Source organism: Typopeltis vanoorti, chromosome 6, assembly GCF_054136105.1.
Source record: "Typopeltis vanoorti isolate ZY-2024b chromosome 6, IOZ_Tvanoo_1.0, whole genome shotgun sequence".
Lineage (NCBI taxonomy): Eukaryota > Metazoa > Arthropoda > Arachnida > Uropygi > Thelyphonidae > Typopeltis > Typopeltis vanoorti.
Window position 1 is genome coordinate 67,302,955 of NC_143554.1, and position 27,137 is coordinate 67,330,091.

A 27,137-nucleotide genomic window follows, 5' to 3' on the forward strand; every position below is an offset into this window, starting at 1 on the left:
GGATGGGCTGGCAATTTGGGATTTAGCTGACCAAATTGTATTCTTATTGGTTAAACCAAAATACAAAATGATGGTACAACATGACAAAATTTCATGCCGGCTGGGGCATCGCCCGGTTAAACAAGGCCCCTGTTGTTTTCGGCAGGGAACGGGCGAACAGCGAAAAGTCAGCTACTGGAACAAATCTGAACACACACCCCAACTCAACATCACCAGAGTTAAAGATCGGTATTATCAACATAAGAAGCCTGAATGGCAAAAAAATGGGGCTAGCTAAGGAATTAGATAAGTGCCAGATCGACATAATAGCGGGGACTGAAACAAAAAAGACAAACTGGTGAGATCTTTCTGAGCAATAAATACAAAATGTTATATTCAGGCAATGACAATCAAGGAAAAGAAGGAGTAGCTATAATATTCAACACAAAATACAAGGCTAATCTTCTTGAATGGCAGTCAGTCTCAAGTAGAGTAATGTGGGCAAACATGAGAATGGGGAACTGGACAATGAGACTTATTTGTGCATGGTCCCACAGAAGGTTCTACTAAGGTAGAAGTGGTGGAATTTTTTGAGGCTTTAGAAAAAGCAACTGACACAATGAAAAAGGAAAAGTTGGTCGTTGTTGGGGATCTAAATAGCAGAGTAGGAAATGATTGTCAGACATACAAAAATATTTTAGGAAAATTTGGAGAAAAGAGCAAAGCTAATAATAATGGCAAATATCTGTTGGATTTCTGCTCAGGACATGGACTGGTTATTACTAACACCATGTTCCAACATAAAAATGTGCACAAATTCACATGGAGAGAAGAGGCAAGGAATAAGAAAAGTCTCATTGACTATGTTATTGTTGATAGTGATGTTTTCTCCCTGGTGCAGGACACCAGAGTGTACAGAGGATTTGAAATTGGAAGTGATCACTATTTAGTCTTGAGCAGGATAAAATTGAATTTCATTTTGAAAAGAATAACATGTAAGAAAGTTTTAAAGCGAATAAAAGTTGAGCAGCTCTCAGATGTGAACTGTAGAGTAAAATACACAAAGATTATTGAAGAAAAAATGAAAGAGTTTGAGAATAGTTACCAAACCTTGGAGATTCAGTGGCAAGCCTTGAAGAAAACCCTGATTGATTCAGCTAGAGAGGCATGTTGTTAAGTTGTCTGCAAGGATAGAAAAATCAGAACTCCCTGGTGGACACAGGAAGTTAAAGAGACAGTGAAGGAAAAGAAGAAAGCATATCGAAAGTTCCTGGCAAATAAGTCAGCTTGTGCTCTTAGAGAATACAGAGACAAATGTAATAAAGCTAAAACACTGTGTAAAACTAGCTAAACAAAAGTCATAGGAGGACTTTGGCAAGAACATAGAAAATAAATATCAAGAAGGTGGCAAAATATTCTGGAGGTTGTTGAAGCTTAGGAATGGAGGAAAGAGTGCTGTAAAAGGAGTTACAGATGAAAACGGTGACACAAAACGGGATGTGGACGATGTTATACTTCTAAATAAATCAGCTACAAGTGTGCAAGATTCACTGACTAAATTGAATAACTGTTGTAATAGATATGGTATGAAGGTCAGCAATAAAAATACAAAGACAATGAAAATAGGCAGAATCACTAAAAATGTCAACTATGTTGTGAATGGAGACCCTCTGAACAAGTAAAACATTTCAGCTACTTAGGCACGATTTTTAGTGAAGATGGTAAATTAAATATAGAAATAGAATCAACAAAGCTGGCATGGTAGTAAGTCAAATGAATAAATTCATATGGAATAAGAGAGAAATTAGTCAGAACACTAAATTAGCTATACAAGACAGTATTCAAACCAGTTTTAACTTATGGATCTGAGAGCTGGGTCAGAAGTAAAACACTTGACCAAAGACTAGAGACTGAAGATATGAGAGTCCTGAGAAAGATTAGAGGCATGAACAGATGGCATCAATGGCAATATCATATTAAAAACGAGGATATTAGGAAAGAACTTGATGTTGTCAGCATCCAGGAATGCGTTAGCAGAGCTAATCTCAGGTGGTATGGTCACTTAAACAGAATGGGCGAGGAAAGATTAGCAAAACAAGTGTTCTCTTCCAGGTTGGCAGCAAAACGACCCAGAGGAAGACCAAGATATAGGTGGATTGATACGGTACAAAGTGCCTTAGACGATAGAAATATGAGATCTGATAATGTTGGAGTCTTGACGAGTAACAGACTGATTTGGAGGAAAATTGTAGGTAGGAAGTTAGTAATGATATAAATTCTTCATGTAGTACTATCATATCCTGTACACCCTTTGAGGGTACATGGCAGGAATTTGATGATGAGTCTTCAAGGTAGCATTAGGAGTTAGGTGTTGATGGTTCTTTCCATTACTTCAGAAAGTGGATGATAGTTTGAAGGTAAAGATTTGTGTTAGGAATAAGTTATATACAGGGTGTTCGGGATAAATTTGACAGTTTCGTAAGGAAAAAGAAAATCTTCTTTGTATCTATTAAATTTAATGAATTGACAAAAAAACATTACAGGCAGAGTTAATTACAATACTATCAACAAGATTTACTCAAAATAACCACCATTAGCATCGATCACAGCTTCAATTCTGCTTCGGAACCTCGAACAAGCTGATGCTACAGTCTCCCTGGGAAGGGCCGCAAAAACTGTTTTAATTTTATCCATTAACTGGGCTTTTGTATTACTGGAAGTGCGATTGGTGTCTTTTTCAACTGCGCCCCATACAAAATAATCCATGGGGTTAAGGTCTGGGGAGTTTGGAGGCCAAACATTTGGACTGGTGAAGTCGTAGAAATTTTCAGACAACCATTTTTGACTTTTCCCAGAGGTGTGGCAAGGGGCCGAATCCTGCTGCCATACATGATTCGGGCCTACCATTGGCTACCCTTGTTATCCAGGGCTTGACTACAGTTAGCAACTCCACGAACAAAGCCCGAATTCCAATGCCAGGGTTCTTCAACACCTGTTCCTGCAGATTTGCGAGGAATTCTGCTGTACGAACGCAATCAGATCGTCTGCTAGGGATCTTTCTTCTTGCTACATCCTCGTAGTCACCATTGCAAGTCTCTAGTTCATGCCTGATTGTTTTTACTGTATTCAGGGAGCATTGGGCAGCAGTCGTAATATCCTTATTTTGATGGCGGGCACGAATCATCATGATACAAGTTATTCTCTTCCATGATTCAGGTGGGTTCCAGCTATCCATCCTTTCTGACATCTTGTATATGAATGAAGAAGGGTCCAAACTTTTAAATGAAGAGAAGTGTGTGTTAATACATGTAACTTACGGAAAAATATAATTAATTATAAATATGTCAAATTTATCCCGAACACCCTGTATGGGCTAGTTTCAAAACTGCAATTAAGCGTAAATATGCAGGAATCAACTTTGGAGCACAACCTTTGGAGAACAAGTGGTGGAATGAAATCAGAGGCAGGAGACTTTTTGGTATCCAAATTGAGCAAAATTTTTCTGATCTCTTTCTGGTGAAAAGTCAAACACATCATTGAGTGGTTGAAATGTTGGGAAACATTTACTATGATCAACTATGCAAGAATTTGAGAAGTAGGAAGCGATAGATCTTGGAGTGATTGTAGATAGAAATTTGAAGTTAGAGGACATAGTATAAAGGTTGTGAAGACAACACATCAGAAAACTGCTGCAGCACTGAGGAGGACATTGACCATGAGATATAAAAGCGTGGTGGTCCCCATTGTATAATGCTTTGATCAGACCACATCTCAATTTCTGTACTCAATGGGAAACTGATATCTCTTGATGATAACAGTTCCTATGATAATTAAATTGTAAATAACTATTAAAATAAGCTAAGAAAGAGAGTTCATGAGAAGAATATGACTGACTGACTGAATTTCCCTTTCAGTCATTTCTGACTGTAGGTGATTTTGTAGGCACTGCCCACAAAGTATTCCTGGTGAGATTTTTACAGGGTAGTTCACCATTGTTTTCCATAACCACCAATTAAGGAAAGAAGAAGAGTATACTATGAAATAATAAGCGTATACTATGAAAAATTACTTCTATGAAATATGAAGTATATGAAGCAATCTGAAACAGAAAATTAAAAATATATATATTTTGGAAAATGTTTCTTTCAAATTACACCTATGTAAATACTGAGTACTAATACTTTGATTTCTACTTACCTCCACTTGTGCTTCATCATCATCATCTTCAAACTGTGGAGGAGTTTCTGAAGGCTTAATTTCTGGCTTTACTTTTGCATCTGCATCTTTGACAATAATTTCTTCTTCATCATCAAACTCTTCAAACTCCGCAAATTCATTATCTTCAGTTTCAGCTTTATGATGATTAACAGCAAAAGCTTGGACACAGAGAATGAGAACAAGCAAGAAAACTTGCATCGTAAAATATTATTAGACAATAAAATCTGGAAAAAAAAAAAGGAGAATATAATAATCATAATAATTAGAGGACTTTGTCCTATGTTTTACATGGTAGATTACATTTCCAAAATTAGGGTACTATCTCACTAGGTGATTCCAGCAAAACATTTATTGTCAAAATTTGGATGCCTCAATTTCAAAACCATATCCCTTAAACTATGGTATGCAGAAAATTCACCAAAAGCAGTTCATCTTAAGGCAATTAACTGAATGCCTATTCAATAAAACTATAAATCTGATGAACTGTCATTCGATTATATCCTCTTGAAAAAAATAAAAAAGCATTTCATCAAAAGGGAATTAAATGACAAAGCAATGCTCATCAGTAAGCAATTAAACAAAAATCCACAACACCTAACTTCATAGAAACAAATCAGTGAAGAAAAAAATTTGAAAAAAATATTAAATAAAAAATAATTTCATCAAAACATGAACTTACAGGAACAATTTAATAAAAATAACTTGTTTACAAAATATTTATATCAGATATCAGATGAAAAACAACAGAACAGTGATATAACATATCACCTTATGGAAAACATAATTGATTGGCCTGGTTAGCTAAATGGTTATCGTACTAACTCTCCAACCATCAGGGTGCAAGCTCAAATCCCACATGTGGGCATGGATGTTTGTGATTGTCTTTGGGTGGAAGATTAATTTCATTGCCTAGTATGAGAACACCGTTTCCCTTATTAGAGGCCTGAAGTGACTTGAAAAAGTTCAATATTTGGTCTCTAGAGCAAGGTTTCCACCATACTACGTAAAAATTAATTTTAAAAAAATTACAAAAAATATATATATATAAAAATTGATAAAAAAAAATGCAAAAAAAAAAAAAATCCTCAGTCCACACTACAAATGTACTATAGGTTTACTAACAGCCTTTCATGGATAAGAATCACATAAATTTTATTTTGTAGTTGTCCATAAGTAATAACTGAATGACAATTAGAGTACCAAGTAGAATATTTCATAGCAAACATAAGTCTTGAATCAACTTATGTACAAAATGTATTGGGCTTGTTAGCATCATTAAGTACTTTAGTGCTAAATGAAATGGGAGAAAGCTCAATTTACCTTACTACTCAATGTTCACTGAACTTCAACTTTGTATCTGCCATTATCTCAAGATTCTTTGTCTACTTCATTTTCTCAAATATAGCCCCCCCCTCCAACAGAATATAGTATAATATTCTATCTCTAGATCTCCAAAGTTGAAAACCTTACACTTGGCTACATTAAAATGGAATCCCTCCCCATTGATATTCCCACCCTTCTAGCTTATTCATTCTCCTGAAAAGCACAATTCCTAATAACTTTCCCCAGGTTAGCATCATCCATGAACAACTGAACATATCCCTTCAAATCTATTGACAATATCAGTGACATAAAGGCTGAGGACATCCTTCCTAAAACTTTGTTCTCAGTGCATCATTTCCATTTTCTTTGTGTTGCTTAAATGCACATCTCCAATGAGGCATGGAAATTAACATAATATATAAAAAAATTGACTAAAAGCAAGAAACCTGTATTACATTCAGATGGCAGTCATGCTTTCTAATATAGCACGCCCACCGTTTGTAGATCTCTGCTTGGCGTTTTGCCAAGAATAGTCAATTCATGCTGAAGGGAAGAAAGAAATGAAGGATGTACGAATTGGTCGCCAACATGCGAAATCACGTGCTTTCTTGTCTGTCACTGTACTAGTAGTAGCTTGAATTTTGTTGTTGCTTTTTTGCATTTTTTTTTATTATTAATTTGTATGATGGATCCAGTACAGTCAACAAGTTCTGTTGTTAAACGTTTCAGTAGCTCTTGCAAAAGAATATGGAATAATGTGCTGACATTCTGTGAAAAAGAATAGTTAAAAGGCAGTCTTCTTGTTCCCCTTTCTCAAGTCATAAAATGCAAGTGCAATTGCGGGAGTATCGGGGTCGACTGTTAAAAGAATTCGTAGGGAATCAAAAGGTGAAGGTAAACCAAAATTTAAATCTCTTAAAAAAAGCGTCAGAGAAAGAAAACCATCGAAACCGCAGCTTTGAATGATTTTGATATAGACGTTATAAGAAGAACAATTCACGAATTTTACGTGGTCGAGAAAAGAGTGCCAACTGTTCCGAAATTGATTCCTGTGCGTAAAAAAAATTAATTTTCCTTGGAAAAGACTTCATGAAATTGGATTTTGTTTTAATGCTATTGCTATGTTAATGCTATTGAGTATGTTTGGGCAGAAGTGAAAAGTTTCATTCACCATCGCAACCTAACTGGGATATTGACATATCGAAACTTTTTAAGCTTTCAGAACAGGCGATTGAAAGTATTACAGTTCAAAAGTGGGGAAAATATTGCTCTCATGTCACCTCATTGGAAAATATGTAATGGGACAGAGATGGAATTATCGAAGAATTATGCGAACCTTTGGTGATCAGTTTAAGTGAAAATGATGGCGATTCGGACACCGATTCAGATGACTATGAAGATTAAAAGGATTTGATAATGGTATTTTTTTCCAAGCTTTTTTTTGCATGGGTTTGTTAAAAGAATGTTAAAATTTATGATTTGTCAAAACAAGTCATAAATAATTAATCGGTTTAGGACATTAAAATGTCTCAGTTCTCTCAACAAGTTTAGAATATCTAAGTTCATTTGAAAAATATTTCTGTTTTTCTGTATAATTATTTTTATTTTATAGAAAACTTTCTTAAAAATAAATTTCATTAAATTTTTGTTTTATGCTATACTTTTTTTAATTTTGTTAATACTTTACGTACATTTTTCCAACTGTTATACAAGCAAAATAGTTACACTTTAAAAACTACAATGTTCGTAAAAGAAAAGCTAAATTTTTCGAGCTGTAATAATAAACAAACTCATCCCAGAAGATGGATTGATTACCCTATTATCTGAATGTATTTTCCTTTTTGAGACATATGCAGGAGTGTCGAAGGGTCTCTAATCTGTGGGCGAACTATACCATGCCTAAGCTACCAAAAGTAATTTTTGTCCAACTTTTTCGAATTTGGATGTTTCTATGTATGATTGTCAATAAAAAAAATAAATAAAAAAACAATCCCCTGACTGCTTACATTTCTTCCAATTCTTAAAGTGATGATCATGGTAAATATTCTGCTTTCATTGTTTTGCAATGAAAGCATCACACCTTTTGATACCTTTTCCTGCCAAAACAATTGGATATAGATAAAAGTCTGTATTCAATGGCATTTCACTGACTGTGCTCAGGATTTTACAGTCCAAACATGAAATTGCTTTATGTCTTCTTTTTATGAAAACATAATTATCTTATGAGGTCTCATGATTATTATCTTTTCCATAGGGTCTAAATACTCATCATGGAAAGTTCCACTACCACCGATACTTTTGTATTTCGCTGCTATTTATCCTGCAGCCTGAAAATTATTATTATTATTATTATTATTATTATTATTAAACAAGACCTCATGGAGTCAAAGACTCATCTAGGAGGTCCTTTTATCTCACACACATCTCATCATATCGGGTCTTAAACACATTCAAACTCCTTGCAGACACCACACTCTCAGGCAAGGCATTCCAATCATTCACAACTCTGCACGAAAAAAACCTGCCTCTCACTCCCCTACTCACACCCTCTTTATACAGTTTCCAGGGATGACCTCTGGTTCTCCCCTGATCTCCCACTATTCTCTGTAGAACTTCTCCACCATTGATCCTATAGCAACCCCTTACCAACTTGTAGGTCTCTATCATATCTCCCCTCTTCCTTCTCTCCACTAGTCTCTGCAAATTACATCTTTTCAATCTTTCCTCATACTCGACATTCCAGAGGTCAGAAACTACCTTAGTCAGTCGCCTTTGGACCCTTTCCAACATCTCTTCATCCTTCTGAAAACCAGGTGACCAAATCTGGGCACAATAGTCCATGTGTGGCCTAATCAAAGCCTTATACAATGGAACAAGAATCTCCCTACTTCTACACGTCAGTGTCCTCCTCATCATTCCCAGAAGTCTTTGTGTTGTCTTCACAATTTTGGCGATGTGACCCCTAAATTTTAGATCCTTATCCACTATCACTCCCAAATCTCTTATTTCCTCTACTTCCAACAATATATTCTTACCAAGCATAAATTCTGCATCCCATCTTTGTTTTCCAAATTTTAAAACCTTACATTTTGCAACATTGAACTCACATCCCCATTTGCTTGCCCAATCAATCAATTTATTCAAGTCTTCTTGCAAGGCCACAACATCTTCACTACTCTTTATGGTTCGTCCCAACTTTGCATCATCTGCAAACAACTGAATATCTCCATCCAAATCTTCGCCAATATCATTAATATACAAGTTAAATAGTAATGGCCCTAAAACAGATCCCTGAGGCACTCCACTAGTGACTTTCCTTTTCCTGGATATTGCACCCCCATACACAACTTGTTGATACCTATCAGATAGCCAGTCTCCAATCCAATGCACTAATCTAATATCCAACCCCATCTGCTCTAGTTTGACTGTCAACTTATCATGAGGCACTCTATCAAAAGCTTTTGCGAAATCCAAGTATATTACTGTGTATCCTTCTCCTCTGTCCAAGGAAGCAGTCACTTTATTGTAATAAGTAAGTAGATTACTAAAACACGACCTCCCTTTAGCAAATCCATGCTGTCCATCAAAGATTATACCATTGTTGTCAACCCAACTCTGGATTCTAGTTCTCACAAGCTTCTCCAACAACTTAACCACAACACCCGACACACAGATAGGCCTATAGTTTGATGCTTGAGTTCGATCACCTCCTTTATGAAGTGGCACAATCTTGCCCTCCTTCCACTCTTTAGGGACTTGACCAAGTGCAAGACTCGTATTAAAAAAATATGTCAAGGCAGGTGTCAACTCTCTGATTATTAACTCGTATCCAAATTAACTCGTATCCAAACTATTCATAAGACGAAGACAGGTCATTACCATCAATTTACTGTCCTATAGCTCTGACTTCTTTTAAAATTAATGAAAAATCTATTAACAGTCCTTCTATTCCTCTTTCTGCCTTCTACCATGTAAAAAGTAAGAGAAATTAAGTGACTGCTCTTTAAGGCAAATCAAAAACAATGCAAGCAATTTTTTTTTTTTTTTTTACAAAGACGCAATTAGCAACAGGAAAATGCAACATGCGTAATTTAAAATAGGAGCTCAAATAGTTTTGGTGCATATAGATGCACAATATACGTATATTAGACATATTTTTGTTTTAATAATTTACTCATGCATTAACTTTGCTTGCTTATGCTTCGGTAAAAGATTAAAAGAAATTTTCTTGGCAAGCATAATTTACTTTGTAACCAAGTAAAAAAAGCTTTTCTACAGGAGATTCATATACACCAATATTCCTGGAGATTGAAAAGGCATTTGACAGATTAACAAATGACAAGTTAATGTATAAGCTGCAGAAGATGGGACTGGATAACATATTGATTAGAGGGATTGAAGATGAAGCAATCTCTCAAAATAGAAAGTTGACCAGTGGCATGCCTCAAAGTTGTGTTATCAGTGAGACAGCTGAGTGCAAGAATGGGTATAAAATGCCTAAGTTAGTACCACTGGTAACAAACTAGAATGGGATAGTTAGCATAAAGCATCAGGAAAGCAGTGGGCCTAAGGAGCTTTTGCACTTTATGTACACTAATACGAGGAGCATTCAGAACAAAGGGGAGGAGTTTTTGGCATTGGTTAGTTAATCCTATCCAAAGATTATTGGCATTAGTGAGAATGGCTGAAAGAAGATATAGTTAGTGGGATAGAATGTTAAGGATATAGTGTGTTCAAGGAGAATAGAGAGCAAAGAATGAAGGAAGGAATGTTACTGATGATCGCTGATGAACTGCAACCAAAGAGAGAAGTTCAACTGCAGGCCAGTGAAAATAGCACATCTGAGGTATCTGGTGTGAGATAGAGGCCAGCAGAACGCATGAGCAAATACGTTCAATGAGTGGAGGGGGGGGTAATTATGACGAGGAACTTCAACTATAGTAACATATATTGGAAGGAGGAGAAGATACGTGATAAGAAGGAAATGGGATTTATGCAGTACTAAGGAATAATTATCTGAGACAAAATGTGAATGAATAAACTAGGGGTTTAAGAATGCTAGATCTAGTAACTGAGAATTTGTCTATAACCAATATGACCATGTTGCTGCCAATTGGTGAGGGTGATTATATGGCTTGACCTGGGAGGTGGTTAAATATGTGGAATTTTTTAGTTAAGATGAGATATATGTAGAATTACAGGGCTGGTAAGCAAGACAACTTTAGGAGATTGCTTGGATCATTGCCATGACATGTGAAACTTCAAGGGCTGTATGTCGATAGTGCATGGGAAGCGGTAAAGAAGTGTTTGAGGGAAGTAATGGCAGACTGCATACCTAGAGTCAGGAGAGTAAATCAAGTAGGTGACAAATATCATCATTAAGCTGGAGCTACAAAAAAAAAAAAAAAAAGGTGGAGAGAATTCAAGGAGAAAGGTAACCAACAGGCACATGAGCAGTACAAAGCACAGGGTAGAAGGGTAACCAGTGTGATAAGGAAGATGAAAGCAGAGTATAAAAGGAAATTAGCAGTGAAGGCCAAAGATAATCCCAAACAGTTCTTTCAATATGTTACAAGTAAAAGGAAGACTGTTATAGCAGAATGATCTTAATGAAGACCAATGGTACGGAGGTAACTGAATCAGTCAAAATAGTACAATGACTAAGTGAACACTTTACAAGTGTATATCATCCAGGTGGAGATACTGCAATAAAGAGAGAGGCAAAGACTTATATGGAAACTGCGGTAAATGTAATGGAGGTGCATAGGATATTACTGTATTACAGAACCTTGATGCGAATACAGCTATGGATAAGATGGTATAACCAGATCCAGTTTCACATGATTTTGTGAAAGGTACGTCATGCCTCAGTAACTTCCTCATGTTTTATAATACAGTAACAGCCGAGTTGGATAAAGGTAATGGGTTTACAGTGATACTGCTGGACTTTTCAAAAGCCTTTGACAGGATACCATATGGAATTCTAATTAATAAACTGCAGCACATGAGAACGGATATATGGTTGGTGAGGTGGAAAAGAGGGTTGGTGAGGTGGATAAGAGGGTTGGTGATGGAGAGATATCAGAGAGTAGTTTACTTGGAAGTAGAGTCCAGAATAAGGCCTGTGACTGGTGGTGTGCAACAGAGTTCTATTCTGGGGCTGTTTAATTTAACCTACTATTTAATTTGTACATTAATGATGTAGGAATGGATCTGAGAGGAACTGTTCAGTTATTTGCTGATGATGCAAAATGGGTAGAGCAATATTTAATACAGATGATGATAAAATTTTACAGAATGATTTGGATAGACTGGCAGTTGGGAAAGGTGAATGGATGTCAGTTTAATGTGGCAAAGTATAAGTTATGCATTTTGGAGTGAAAAGATTACCAGCTGTACCACTTTGATGGAACTGTACTCCAGGGAACTGGAGCCTGGATAAAATTTTACAGGATGATTTGGATAGACTGGCAGTTGGGAAAGGTGAATGGATGTCAGTTTAATGTGGCAAAGTGTAAGTTATGCATTTTGGAGTGAAAAGATTACCAGCTGTACCACTTTGATGAAACTGTACTCCAGGAAACTGGAGCCAGAGATAAGGGAGTGTTAGTGTATAGGGATTTAAAGTTAAGAGGACATAGCAAAAGGGGCTAAACCTGCTCATCTGATTACTTGGTTACTGAAGAATACTTTAACAAGCAGAAACAAGCAGGATATCATTCCTCTTTATCATGCCTTGATAAGACCCCATCTTGACTACTGCATGCAGATCTGGTCAACTGGGTTTCTTGGCAATGAAGAAGAGCAGATCCAGAGGAGAGTGATGACCAAGATGGTAACAAATCTATGGAATGAATCTTACGAGAACAGGTCAGAGATTTGTGGGTTACAGAAATTGATTGACAGGCAGAAAAGGAGTGATATGATTGAGACATACAAATTACTGAAGAGTTTTTGCAAGATTAATACAGAGGAAATTTTTCAGAACAGGCCTGGTGGTGGGAGAACTAGGGGCCATCCTTGGATACAGAGTAAGAGTGTAGTTAGCAGGGGTGTAGGGACTGGATTTTGTTGGATAGTGCAGATGTTGGATAGTGCTTGGCATGATGCTTAGGGCTTTCCTCGAAGAGTCTAAGGACTCCATGGAGTAGCACATAATAATAATTCTGGCAATTCATTCCACTTATTCACCACTCTCCATGCAAAAAAATCTGGTCTGCCCAACCCTACAAATCATACTCTTATACAATTTCCACAGATGGCCCCCTGGTTCTCTGACTATTTGTCATATATTAAAAAATTTCCTTCGCATGAATTTTGTAAATCCTCTTTAATATTTTATAAGTTTCTATCATGTCTCCTCTTTTCTGCCTATCAACTAACTTTGTAACCCATAAACCTTCAACCTACTCTCATAGGGAGTATTCCATAGACCTGAAAACAGTTAGTCACTCATCTCTGAATCTTCTCTACCACCTCCTGGTCCTCAAGAAACCAAGGTGACCAAATTTGTACACAGTAGTCAAGATGCAGCCAAATCATAGCCTTATAAAGAGGGATAATAACTTCCTGATATTTACTTGTTAGCATGTTTTTCAACATTCAAGTAATCCTTTGAGTTATTTTACCAACTTTTGCAACATATCCTCTGAACTTCAACTCTGTCCACTATTATCCCAAAGTCCCTAGCCTCATCAATTTTCTGCAATCCAGTACCATCAATATGATACACCAAATGCAACCTTTTCAACCTGAAGCATAACCTTACATTTTACAGCATTAAATTGACAATCATTATCCCTTTGCCCACAATGCCAATTTATTTAAATCATCTCGTAGGATAACTACATGAGCTTTATCAACTGTTGCTCCCCCCAGAATATCTCCTCTTAAATATTTCCGTATACCATTGATACTTGTACAGAACACTGAGGTACTACACTAGTCACCTCATTCTCCGTCCACTCCACCATATACTACTCTCTGGTGTCTGTCTGTTAGCCACCTCACTATCCATGCTAATTATCATGATGTTAATTCTATACAGGAAGATTTAAATAGACTCCTAGCTTGAACAAATGAGCGAGATTGTAGTTTTAATAGTAATAAATGCAAGGCTGTACTTTGGAGTGCAGAGATGTAAGGCTGCATATCTCTTTGGCATATTTGTATTAGTGGAGCTGTGCTTCAGGAAGTGGAGCAGATTCGAAATAATGGGGTGATAGTTCAAAATAAAGTATGGAGGGCACATTGCAAGTGTTGCAAAGACTTCATACTGTAATGCTGCCATGATAAGACATATATATACAGATAAAGAGGTGGTGGCCTCTGTATAAGGTCAGAGCACACCTGGACTACTGTGATTAAATTTGTAATATATTAACACTAGAAAGGATTCAGAGATGAATGCCCAAAATGATATCAGGATTCTGGAATATCAGGCTATGCAGAGCAGTTGAGGAAATGTACAATGTAGAGTTTGGTGGATACGAGAAAAAGAGGTGATATGATAGACACGTTCAAGTTAGTGAAGGGATTTTAACAGATTAATACAGAAGGGATTATAAAATGATTAGCAGGTGAGATAGAAGAATGAGAAGCCATCCCTGGAATTTGCACAAAGATATGGTGAAGAACAGAATGTGAGAAGTAGATTTTTTTTTTTTTTTTTTTTTTTATATATGGAGAGTGGCTTTACATTATTTCATAGTTCACTATGATAGATTATTACATTAACATCCATGAATCTACTAACTCCATGAAGGTTACTGCAATAATAATAGTCATAAACTTAAATTTCTGAAATCTGTACAACAAAGAGCAAACAGACTAACTACCCATCACTTAACTCTCCATCCTCTGGAGCAGAGATGTTTAGAATCTGCTCTAAGAACTTCTTTTAGAGATACTCTGATAGGTGCTAATCACACAAATTTGCATCTATAATTTCACTTCTGTTCTTGAAATCTATTAAAACGTATTCAGCAATCAATCAATATCAATTTTGATTAATCCTTAAACTCAGCATAATAGCTATGACACTCTTCATTCATCCTTGGTACCAATCTCGTAGAACAAGCTCCCTCTGGAAGTATTTCCAATAAACTAGAATCTACAATATTAATTTTTTTTCACTTCATTATAATCTAAATTAAATATGCCAAGAAATTATATTCTTAGTTTCATCCTTTATCCAAATATACCACTGGGCTACTTGCATATAGAGGCTAATAACTTCACATCAATTGCCTTAGTATCCCATAATGCAAGGCACATATCCTTATAGCAAGTATAATGCTATACATCATAGATGGCCAACAGCAGGCCCACGGGCCGCATGTGGCCAGTAACATGATTTTGTACAGCCAGCGGCAGGATAAAAACTATATTAAATTATATGTATTATCAATTTAGCTATTAGTTTCGACCGCAGATTTTCTGGTTGATATACTAGTTATATTCATTATTTCTGATGATGGAAATAATTTATATCAACTCGCTGCTCTGTGCGAGTTGTAGTAGTAGATTTTTATGCACTCCAGAGTAATGCATCAATGAAAGTCACTTGCTCTGCTCTGGTTACAGCGATCAGTTTCAGAGACTCAGTTTCACAGTTAATAGTGTTATTGTTGCAGTTTGTGTCCCCTGGTCAGTTACTTCAGCCTGTGCTATGAGTAAGAAATGTAAGATCTGTGAAGAAAACAGGTCATTTCAGGAGAAATGGGAAAATGAATTTCTGTTTATAAACAATAACGACAACAAACCACAGTGCCTTGTATGTTTGCAAGTATTGTCTGTGCACAAGGAAACACCAAGAATACGTTGGACAAGTACATACCAGAATTGTATGTAATTTGAAGAGAAAGGTTAGTGCTCAGAAATCTATTTTTACTAAACCCAACATCAATACAAAAAAGCTCACTCTTGGCATCGTTTGCTATAAGTGCAGAGATAGTAAAAGCAAAAAAAATCATTATCTGATAGCGAGTTTGTAAAACACCGTTCTGTGAAAATGGCACATGCATTTGGGAAAGATGAAATTGCCAGTGAGTTTGAAAGCATCCCACTATCCAAACAAACTGTAACAAAAAGAGTCGTGGAAATAGGGTCTCACATATTAAATAAATTAAAAAGTATTATTACAGATTCAGCTTACTTCTCATTGGCTCTGGATGAATCAACTGACATAACAGATATAGCTCAACTTCTAATTTTCATTCAAAAAGTTTCCAAAGACTGTTATTAATGAAGAGCTAATAGCATTAGAGTCATTGCATAACACAGCCAAAGGTGAAGACATTTATGATGTAGTTATGAAGGTTGTAAATGGTACTGGTGACATCAATAATCTCACAGCTATTATGACAGATAGTGCCAAATCAATGCATGGTACTCAAACAGGCTTAGTTGGCTTACTAAGGAAGGCTGGAATAAATTGCCCTGTATTATACATCAGGAGGCTCTGTGTGGTAAAATTCTGGAGATAGAGGATGTTATGAAAACTGTAATGAAGTGTGTGTGAATCTATTCTGCCTCCATTTCTGTTAGAAAGAAAGAAATTTGCGATGTGCTTAAGTATGCCAGTAGTATTATTTTATACTACTGGGAGAACAATATAAAATAATGTTCTTCCAGTAGTAAAATGATTTCACAAATATAGTAATTCAATACATATAATTATTGCCTTGAAAAAACACAGAGTTTATTTTTATTTAAGTTCTGTCTAAAAGTGTGTGGCCCATGATTCTACCACTCATCATTTAATACGCCTTCGTATTAAATGAAGTTGGCCATGCCTGCTATACATTATGGGTAGTAGCCCAGTTGTGAAGTTACTTCATGCACAAACTTTGATTGCTTACACTTGGATAAAAGGATGAAACCAAGAATATAATTTCTGGGCATTTATAACATTCACTTATATGATATATATGAAACTGCTTAAAAAAATCTTTGTCAGCACCAAAATGTTTGAAGAATGCCACATCAGCAAAAATGGTTAAGTCTTATTTACCTGCCTATGGAAGAAAAGAAGGAAGAAGTGGTCAAGAAAAAATAAGAATAATAGAGTAATCCCTCAATTAATGTGCCTCCGATTAGTGTGTTTTCGATTTGTGCGTCGTTTTTTTTCTACACCCAAATTCGATTAGTGCACCTCTAAAATTCTACACATTTTTATGGCTAATTATTTTAAAAAATCACTCACCAGGATGAAATAATTTAGTACCAATTTAAAACATTTTACAAATTTATTTTTTAATGGCATACTACACTATTTCCATGTACACTATATTCCAAATTTACTGCCAAAATTTATGTCGTCTACTAACTACATAGCATTTCGCTGATCATATCTCTTGACTCCTTTGAAATTGTTTTCCCTACTTCTTTTTTTTTTTATTTTAAAGTATTTTCCCAACCTTTCATCATGAGTAAAAGAATTAGTGAGCAAAAAAGTGAAAGTGTGCAAATGATTAGAAAAGTAATCTTACTGGAAGAAAAACTTGAAATAATAAAGAAAAATGAACAAGGTGAGTCCAGAGTAAAGATAGGATAAGAACACAAAAATGGGTGAATCAATTATAAAAGCAATTTTAAGCAAAGCTGCTGAAAGGTAAAGCTGCTTCAAGTTCATCATGCATACACTCGAAATCAAAGTACAGGTATCCCTTGCTTAACACGGTTTTAATTAACGCGGCAAAATTAACTGCGACAATACCTTGATATACGCAGCAAGAGTTTTGATTAAAGAACCTTTATATTTACCACGCAAAAAACATGCAAGCCTCGTGGCGTGAGCATAATGACGTCATCCTCCCACGAAGCCGTGCACCCAGAGCCTGAGTGCCAGCCAATTACTTCGCTGCCAGTATTAAGAGTGGGTGTATTACAAGCTCCAGTTGTTCTGCTGTATGTATTTACACATTACGTTCTTTGTAAATTTTACAACCCATTATTCATGTCAAAGAATAAGAGCAATCCCACAACTGGGTCATTAAGTGAGAAAAAAGGAGAGGAAAGTAATTACAATAGATACAAGACTTGATATAATTAAAAGATTTAAACGTGGTGAAAGTAAAAATAAGATCGAAAGCAAATTTAATGAGTTTACAATACGGACTATTTTATCCAAAGCTGATGAGTATTGCGAGCAAGGTAAAGTTGCATCTACATCTGCAAGTATGCAATGTAACTGAAGTGCTATAATGATTGAAATGGAAGATCTGTTGATTATTTGGCTGGAAGACTGCAATCAAAAAAGAATTCCAATTAGTGCCTATAATATCATGGCCAAAGCTCTAAGCCTGTTTTCAAGACTAGACTAGACTAAATATAAAGAAGACGATTCAAAATTTGCAACTAGCAAAGGCTGGCTTGAAAATTTTAAATCTAATTTAGGGCTGGACTAAAGAATGTGAAAATAACAGGTGAAACTGCAAGTGCTGATGAAGATACTGCATCAACATTTCCTGCTGAGCTGCAGAAAATTATTGAAGAAAATTATTACGATTACCACCAAATTTTCAATGCAGATGAAATTGGCCTCTATTGGAAAAAAAATGCCATCTAGAACTTTTATATCAAAAAAAGAAGCAGCCCAGCTATAAATTATCAAAAGACTGCTTAACTGTTATGCTTGGAGGGAATGCTAATAGAGATTTTAAATTGAAGCTTCTATCAAACTCAGAACCCAATGGCTTTAAAAGGATGTAACAAGAACTCTTTACCTGTAATTTGGCAGGCGAATCAGAAGACATGGGTTACCCAAAGTCTATTCGAAGATTGGTTTAAGTCTTATTTTTGCCTGGCAGTTGAAGCTTATTGCAAGAGAAATAAGCTTAGCTTTCAAAGCTCTTTTGCTTTTAGATAATGCACCTGGTCATCCAAATTCTCATAATGATCTGTGTGAGAATGTGAAGCTTTTTATTTTTCTCACCAAATACGACATCATTGCTACAACCTATGGACATGGGCCTCAATGCAACTTTCAAAGCCTATTTTCTTAAAAAGACATTCTCAAAGGCAGTAAAAACAACAACAGGAGAAAATGCGATTATGCTCCAAAAATTTTGGAAAAAATTTAATATTAAACACACAACTGAAAACATTCATGACTTATGGGAGCAAGTGTCTTCTAGCTGCATGAAAGCTATTTGGAAAAATATTTTGCCAGAATGTGCTAATGACTTAGGTTGTTTTCAAAAACATTTGATTGAAGAAATCGTTGCAATTGGTGAAGACCTTGGTTTTGATGGTGCTGATGCAGAAGATGTTAAAGAATTATTAGATTCAAATTCAAAAGATTTCAGTGATAATGATCTTCTTGAAATTGAACAACAATGCACATATGAAGACAACAAACAAATGGAATGTGAAGATGAGGTTCCAAAGGAGATAACAGTCAACGAACTGGATGGAATATTTCACAGTTTAGAATAGCTTAAGCAGCAAGTAATGGATATGGATCCAGATGTTAATCAAAGAATGCTTGTTTGCAGAGGTCTAAAGAGAGTCATTTTGCTTGTTATCATAGAATTTATGTCGATAAGAAAAAAACTAAAACTGTTCAAACGATTCTTGATAACTTCTTTTGATAAAAAAATTGCAGTAACTAATGTAGGTACAAGCATTTATTAAACATTTATTTTGCATTCATTTTTTTATCTTTCCTAAAAGAGTACCATATAAAACGAACTATTAATACAGTAATCGATCATGGACGAATTGTACTTTTTACAACTAATATTATATTTGATTAACGCGATTTTGATATACGCAGTAACATTGAGGGATTAATTAACCGCGTTAGTCATATTATAATGAATTAGAGAGACTTCTTTTTTACATGGATCGAAGATTGTAACCAAAAACAGATCCTGCTAAGCCCTGAGCTTATTAAATCAAAAGCATTAAGTCTCTTTGCAACCTTGAAAGAAAGGGCTGTCAATGATGAAAAAGAAGAATTCTAGTGATGAGTGGTTTGAGTGTTTCACAAAGAGAAAAAGCCTACATAATGTTCTAATCACAGGCGAAGCTGCAAGTGCAGAGATAAGGAGGCGGCCGCAAATTATCCAGAGATTTTGAAGAAAATTGTAGAAAAAGGGGGTTATTGTGACCAACAAATATTTAATGTGAATGAAACTGGCCTTTTTTGGAAGCAAATGCCTTCCAAGACTTTTCTGGCCAAATCAGAGAAATCTCTGTCTGATTATAAAGTCGAATGAAATTACGGCTAGCAATATGCGAGCCGTTTGGAAGAACATTCTTCCACACTGTGCAAATGATTTTTGAGGCTTTTCAAATGAATCTAAGTTAATTCTCATTCTAAGAAGTTGAGTAATTCCGACCTGCTAAATTTAGATGCACAGCAGGGAGATCCTGAAAAATATGAAGAAAATTTAATCACTGAAAGCCCAAAGAGATTTCACAGAAACAATTTGAAAATATTTTTCGTACAATGAAAGTTTTTAAGCAGCAATGCTTAGAGGCTGACCCTGATGAAGAGAGAAACAGTAAAATTTGCAGAAGTAGTAGAAGAGGCAATAAGGCCATACCATCAGTTGTATGAAAAAAAAAGAAATGCCCACCAAACTAAATTAGCTCAATTCTTTGTTAAGAAATAGGATAATAAATTTATATTCTGAATATGTTTTATTGCTTTCAGCTTCATGGTTTTCCTTTATCTAGGTCCTGAGATATACCCTAATTATTTCATAAAACAAAATTAAGGGACAAAAAAGAAATCTGACAAACGAATTATACTTTTTCCGATAGGTTATTATATTTGATTAGTGCGTTTTCAATTAATGCACCTGTTTTAAAGAGCACATTAATCAAGGGATTGGTGTAATAGTATAGTCATCTTCCTTACATTCCTCTTTCTCACTAGGTGGTAATTACAAGTTTATGGCATAATGTATAAAATTTTCTGAAAACCAGTATTACAGGTTTTCATAAAAATTTTGTCTTTCTTACCATAACCAAGCTTTCTGCAGGCTCTTGGACAGCCCAAAAATCGAATAATTTTTCACAATTTGTAGAACCCCATCCTCCAAGTGCTTTTGGTGGATAACTCCTTCCCTACCTCCACCCAAACACTGTAGGATTACTATATCTCCAATGGAATGTGGCCTTTCAGGTTTCATTCCTCTGACAGAATTGTTGCAAGCTGAATTTTTTTGTTGTCTCTGTTGAGATTTAAAAGTTTTTATTTTTTCCACTAATTTTATCTTCCATTTTATAATGTCAATTAAAACAACAAAATTACACCATGTAATAAACTTTAATGAAAGTACATATATTTCGTGTTGAAAATAATAATACATCATCAGTGTGTGTGGAAACAAGCAAATCAAAGAACGGGAATACAAGGCACGTTTTATTTAAAAATTTTTGTTAGCTTGATTTATAACTGAAACATTTAGACATACAGTATATCTATCTCCATCTGTAATATACATAACACTGGAACCTTGTCATACCATATGTCATTCTGGCTAGGTATGCCCCTTTGCAAGGTAAAGGACAAGAGTACAAATGGAGACCTACATACTGTATGTCTAAATATTTAAGTTATAAATCAAGCTAACAAATATGACTATGTATACCATATTTGCCGACGTATAAGATGCACTTTTTTTCTTTGAAAATAGGTCTGAAAAACAGGGTGCGTCTTATACGCCGATACTCAGTTTTTTATTATTTTAATTTCTGGACATTTTCTCTGTTCCGAGTTACACGATTTCTTTATTGCTTCCTTGCGGTGTGTGTGAGAGCATTTCCAGTTACGTAGAGCAGTGTTTCTCAAACTTCAGACACCCGCATTCATATGATTGGTACGGTATTAACAAAAGATCGTGCTACTAAATGACAAAGATAAGCCGACAGTTCAGTTGAAATGCTAATTCTCTTCAACCGAATTGCTTATATAATATCTGAAACACATTCACTATATATTTCTTCGTTTTAACACGTTCACTCAAACAAAACCATATGTTGCACCGGCAACATATGGTTTTGCTTGAGTCATACAGCATTTTCTGTGGGAGGGGGGACATGCGATTCATTAGTTAGTGCTATTTTTATCCCAGTTGTCTCTAATTGCACTGTTTGTTGAGAAACATATTGCACAGCCTGCAGATGTCTCTGTATTTTATTGAGTGATAAAATAGGAACGTTTTACTATCTCGAACTTCACAGATACATTGAATTTTATTCTATGCGTTAATGATGCATAGCCGAAAATTGCCACGGACCCCCCCCCCACCCGAAGACCTTTCCCGTACCCCCGGGGGGGGGGTGCGCATACCACACTTTGAGAAACACTGATGTAGAGTTCAGTGGATGCGCATGCGCTGTCATTGACGATCACAGCTGTGTCCTGTTCGTTTAAACTTTCCAATTATTGTCGCAATTGTGAACGGTGATAAATTTCTGATAAATTTTCTCTAAATTTCTTGGCAAATTATGGCTGAAAAACGTTGGCATTGTTACAATATTGCATACAAGCTACATGTGATTGCATATGCTAAAGAACATGGAAACAGGGCTGCAGAGAGAGGCATTTCGGACCACCCCCCAACTGAGAAAATGATAAGAACTTGGAGGAATCAGGAAGAGGATTTAAAAAAAGAACTCACAGTAAACATAACCTACAAAACGAAACTGCAAAATGGCCAGAACTTCAGGGAGAACTGAAAACTTGGATTTTAGACCACAGAAAAGCAGGACTTTCAGTGTCTACAAAAATTATTATTCATCAAGCAAAAGCGATAGCCGCTAACAAAGGGATCGCCAACTTTACTGGATCAACATCATGGTATTCAAGATTCATGAAGAGAAACCAGCTATGTATGCGGACTAAAACAAAAATATCACAAAAGATGCCAGCTGAATATGAAAAAAAAATGATTGAATTTCATCAATTTGTCATTAACGCAAGGAAACGAGAAAATTTTGAACTTGCGCAAATAGGAAACATGGACGAGGTTACACTGACTTTTGATGTGCCCTCAAACAAAACTGTAGATTCTAAGTGCACTAAAAGTGTTACTATTAAAACTTCAGGGCACAAAAAAACTCACTACACGGTTGTTTTATTCTGCTGTGCTGATGAGACAAAATTGCCGCCACTATTGATTTTTAAAAGGAAGACGCTACCCAAAGATAACATGTTCAGGCCTTTTGCCTGAACATGTTTGTACATGTTCAGACAAAAGGCTGGATGGATGGAGGAGGAAGGAAATTATGGATAGATAAAATTTGGTCTAGGTGCCCTGGTGGACTGTTGAAGAAGGCTGCCATGCTAGTATGGGATCAGTTTCGTTCTCACAGAACAGACGATGTTACAAATAAACTCAAGGAATTGAAAACTCAGTTAGCTGTAATTCCAGGAGGTCTAACTAGTCAGCTTCAACCTTTAGATGTCTGTATTAATAAACTATTTAAGGGATTTATGAAGGAGAAGTGGAACAGCTGAATGCAGTCTTCAGATTTTGAGGTTACGTCATCAGGAAAAAGCCTAGCATTTCGCTAGTTTGTAAGTGGGTCAAAGCTTCATTGGATGCTGTGAAAACTGAGACAGTGGTTAAATCACTTAAGAAGTGTGGAATTAGTAATGCACTGGATGGTACAGAGAACAATTTGTTGTATGAGGACTCAGATTCTGATTAAGAAGAGTTTCAAGTGTCTCTTCATTTAGCTCTGGAGATGAATTTCTGGGTTTTGACGATTAAAAGGTGGGTACTCTTTCCTAGTTAGATTAGGTATTTGTTGAAAGTAGACCTACTTATTACTATATATTTGAAATACTGTAAATTCATTATAATATTCATTGATCAAGTTTTTTTCCTAAAAAATGTGTACAAAAAAAAGGGGGCGCATCCTATATGCCGGCAAATACAGTACATAGTAACTAGCAAAAATAACTTTCTCTTCTGTTTCTAAACAGGTAGGACCCTAATGCTTGGAACTTAAGGCTTGATCTCATGCAATTTTATTTGTAGTTGCTCCCTACCATGATAGCACACTCAGAGTAATTTTGGTTTTATCAACTGTCTAATCTGAAAAGGGAACATAATATGTGGGTTAGTTAACACTAATGGGAGAGTCCGAATTGTTGAGTAACTCAGCATCTGAAGATGCAGTTGCTAGAAAGTCAGAGCTAACCTAGCAAGAGTATCTGCTAATACTAGGTGAGCTCTAACTTTCAGAAAGAATTCATCAATCCAGACTCTCCAATTATTGTTAACTAATTTACATATTGTGTCCACTGAAGTCACCCATAAAAAAGCAGATGAAATATGGGATTATGAAAGTCATTAATTCAAAACCTGATGGTAAGTACACAAAACATATTACAATAAAAAATATTACAGAGAGGAGAGAGAGAGATGAATGGCTACTGCCTCAAGAGTGCCATTAAATTGTTAGCGCTGCTAAAATGGGATTCAACTGCCCACAAGGATGACAACTCATGAAATGGCCCATCTTCCATTCTAACCTTATGAATAACAATATGGCACAATCCCTGTTTGGTTTTTAAGTATTTCTCCTGCAGGGTTCACGGACAATTGATCGTGCGAAAAATTCACTGAAAATGTTATTAGCTAGAAAATTGATATGATACTGCATTCATACCAATATATGAAAAGTAAATGCAATGCAAGATAAATTTCACAAAACATCCATGCCCACTATGAGTTTCGAATTCACAGCACACTGGTGGGAGAGGCTATCTAGTCGGTTGTTAACGTCATGATATTTCTGATTACAGTTTATTTCTGAACAGTTCACAAGAGAAGTAATTAATTACGTATATCATTTTGGAAGCATGCATCTACATATATTTTTCTTTTTCAGTAAAGACGACTAAATATAAAATTTCTTAGTGTCATAAAATACTAATATTAGAGGAAAAGACAGACTTGTAGTGCAGCACAGATGGCAATTTAGCTTTTGCTGATTTACAAAATGATGATAGAATTTATGTAATTTTATTATCATTTTCTTCAATATAATTACACAAAAATGCCACCTATGATCTTAAACTAGCTCTGCAAACGATATCAGCATACAATAAGTCTTTACTATGAAGGAAAAGCGCAGTAATTTCCAAAATATAAGCGTTTCAATAACTGAAACGCTTCACCTTTTGAATTACTTTAGATAAAAAAAATACATCACACCTGGATGAGTGTCTAAATGTGCAGAACAGAAAAATAGTGAATGGTTAGAAGAATAAATATTCTTAAATATTGTGCCCTTTCTCCCAAACTATTCTTAAATATTTTATTCTCCCTAATAACTATTCTAACTATAAATAGTTTGAATTGTTAATAGGGATATGTAACTAGTTCTCAAAAATCAGACAATCACTAACGCATTTTTATTCCTGTATACGGGGAGAAGGCGAGGCCATTTAGCCCTATCTAACTTTTGGAGACTGAGTGGGCAGTTCAATCTCCACTGGTACCAATCAGAGATAGATGGCCCAAGGCTATCACTAATTAAGCGGTACACAGTGAAGAGAGACAGCTCAAATGTGCCGCCATCTCGTGGTCCCTAACCCTAACACAATAAATTTAATGTCTGAAATAATGTGGGTTCTACGGTCGATTTTCTTGAGTTTACAGAACGAAAAACCTGCTTGCCCGTGCCAGAGATCGACTAACACGGGAACCGGTCGAAAAAAGGCTTAGAAAAATTTCCTTTAGTCACCGACTAGACCCGAAACCAAGTTTTCCTTCGTGCGGCCAAGCGCCGTGGTATGCAAACACATCCACTGAGCTACACAGGCTCTTGTTAACTATAAATATTAGTTGGAAATAACTATTATCCCTAAATATTCTTAAATATGGTGCCCTTTGTCCCTAACCATCCTATCCCAGTTTTGTAAAAATTAATATTCCATTTACAGAGCCTGTAGTAAGAAAGAATATTAATAACTTTATATGGAATAAAAATTTTCAGAACAATAAATATAATCAAAATAATAAATAACACATAAAAATTTCTTTTTTTTTTTTTTGTGTATGGGAATGACATGACAATAAGATTTGAAATTTTCTTGCTTTCGCGTGATGAATTGTGCAGACACGTTCCTGCAGAAGAGTAACAGAGAGATTTATGTTTCTTCAGGAGTGTCTTTTCCTTGCAATTTTTATTTTCCTTAGGAAACCTAGTAGCTGAGGAGAAATGGAGGCAAGGTAACTCAAAAACAAAAATAATAATAAATAAATAGATAAATAGAACTTAGGTAGGAAGGTATGATTACGTGTGATAAATGTCACGTGAGATGCTGCCTACGTGTCATACAGAAAGTAATTAAGGGGAATATTAGATTTATCTATAAGTACTGCTTATAAAAAGCCTAATTAAGGTAAATAGTACAGGTAGTAATAAGTAACAACAACTAGTAAAAAGTAATGAGTAATCTGGGCTAGTGCAGTTTACTAGGTATAAACTCTGGAGAGGAAGGTTTTTCAGTCCCTATCCCCTCAATAAAAGGCAGCTGGATATCCAGATATCCGATAAGTTACACAATTTTATCCAGCTAAGATTAAATGGTGGTCACTTCCAATTTCAAATCCTCTGTATACTCTAGTGTCCTGCACCTGTGAGAAAACATCACTATCAACAATAACATAGTCAATGAGACTTTTCTTATTCCTTGCCTCTTCTCTCCATGTGAATTTATTAACATTTTTATGCTGAAACATTGTGTTAGTAATAAGAAGTCCATATCCTGAGCAGAATTCCAAACGGTATTTGCCATTATTATTAGCTTTGCTCTTTTCTCCAAATTTTCCCAAATTATTTTTGTATGTCTGACAATCATTTCCTACTCTGCTATTTAGATCCCCAACAAGGACCAACTTTTCCTTTTTCACTGTGTCAGTTGCTTTCTCTAAAGCATCAAAAAATTCCTCTACTTCTACCCTAGTAGAACCTTCTGTGAGACCATAGGCACAAATAAGTCTCATTGTCTCCCCAATTCTGATATTCACCCACATCACTCTACTTGATATTGCCTGCTCTTCAAGAGGATTAGTCTCGTATTTAGTGTTGAATATTATAGCTCCTCCTCCTTTGCCCTGATTGTTATTGCCTGAATATAGCATTTTTTATTTATTGCTTAAAAAGATCTCACCAGTTTTTGTCTTTTTTTGTTTCAGTCAACCCTATTATGTCGATCTGGTACTTATCCAATTCCTCAGCCAGCTCCATTTCTTTGGCATTCAGGCTTCTTATGTTGATAGTACAATCTTGAACACTGGTGATGTAGAGATGGGGGGAGGGGGGGAGGGTTTGCTTCCAGTAGCTGAATGCTGTTCGCTCTGGTTCCCTAGCGAAAACAACAGGGATCTTGTTTAACCGGGCAATGCCCCAGCTGGCATGAAATTCTGTCAAGTTGTACCATCATTTTATTTGTGGTTAAAGCCAATAAGAATACAATTTGGTCGGCTAAATCCCAAATTGCAATCCCATCCTCGTTCGTTCAGTATCCAGGTAGATACTTAATCAGGTGCACTACGAGAAAGTGAGGATTGGACATTAAATCAGAAGCCCTGGTCGGTTCTCTGCATTCCTTCAAAGGCTATGTGGAGATCTCCTTT

At 35.8% G+C, this 27,137-nt stretch overlaps 1 protein-coding gene across 2 annotated transcripts in view; it reads right to left on the minus strand.

The window, feature by feature from the left end:
- The window catches only part of LOC150105508 (PAT complex subunit CCDC47), a 300,186-nt gene that overhangs the window by 264,198 nt on the left and 8,851 nt on the right, over positions 1-27,137 (minus strand). Inside the window, exon 2 of one of the 2 annotated variants that reach the window (XM_090394850.1) lies at positions 4,177-4,421. In XM_090394850.1, coding sequence (XP_090250976.1) covers positions 4,177-4,395 — 219 coding nt within the window. In that variant the 5' untranslated portion in view covers positions 4,396-4,421. Of the gene's footprint in view, positions 1-4,176; positions 4,422-27,137 lie in introns of those variants that run through there. The other variant, XM_090394851.1, reaches the window with a different exon arrangement.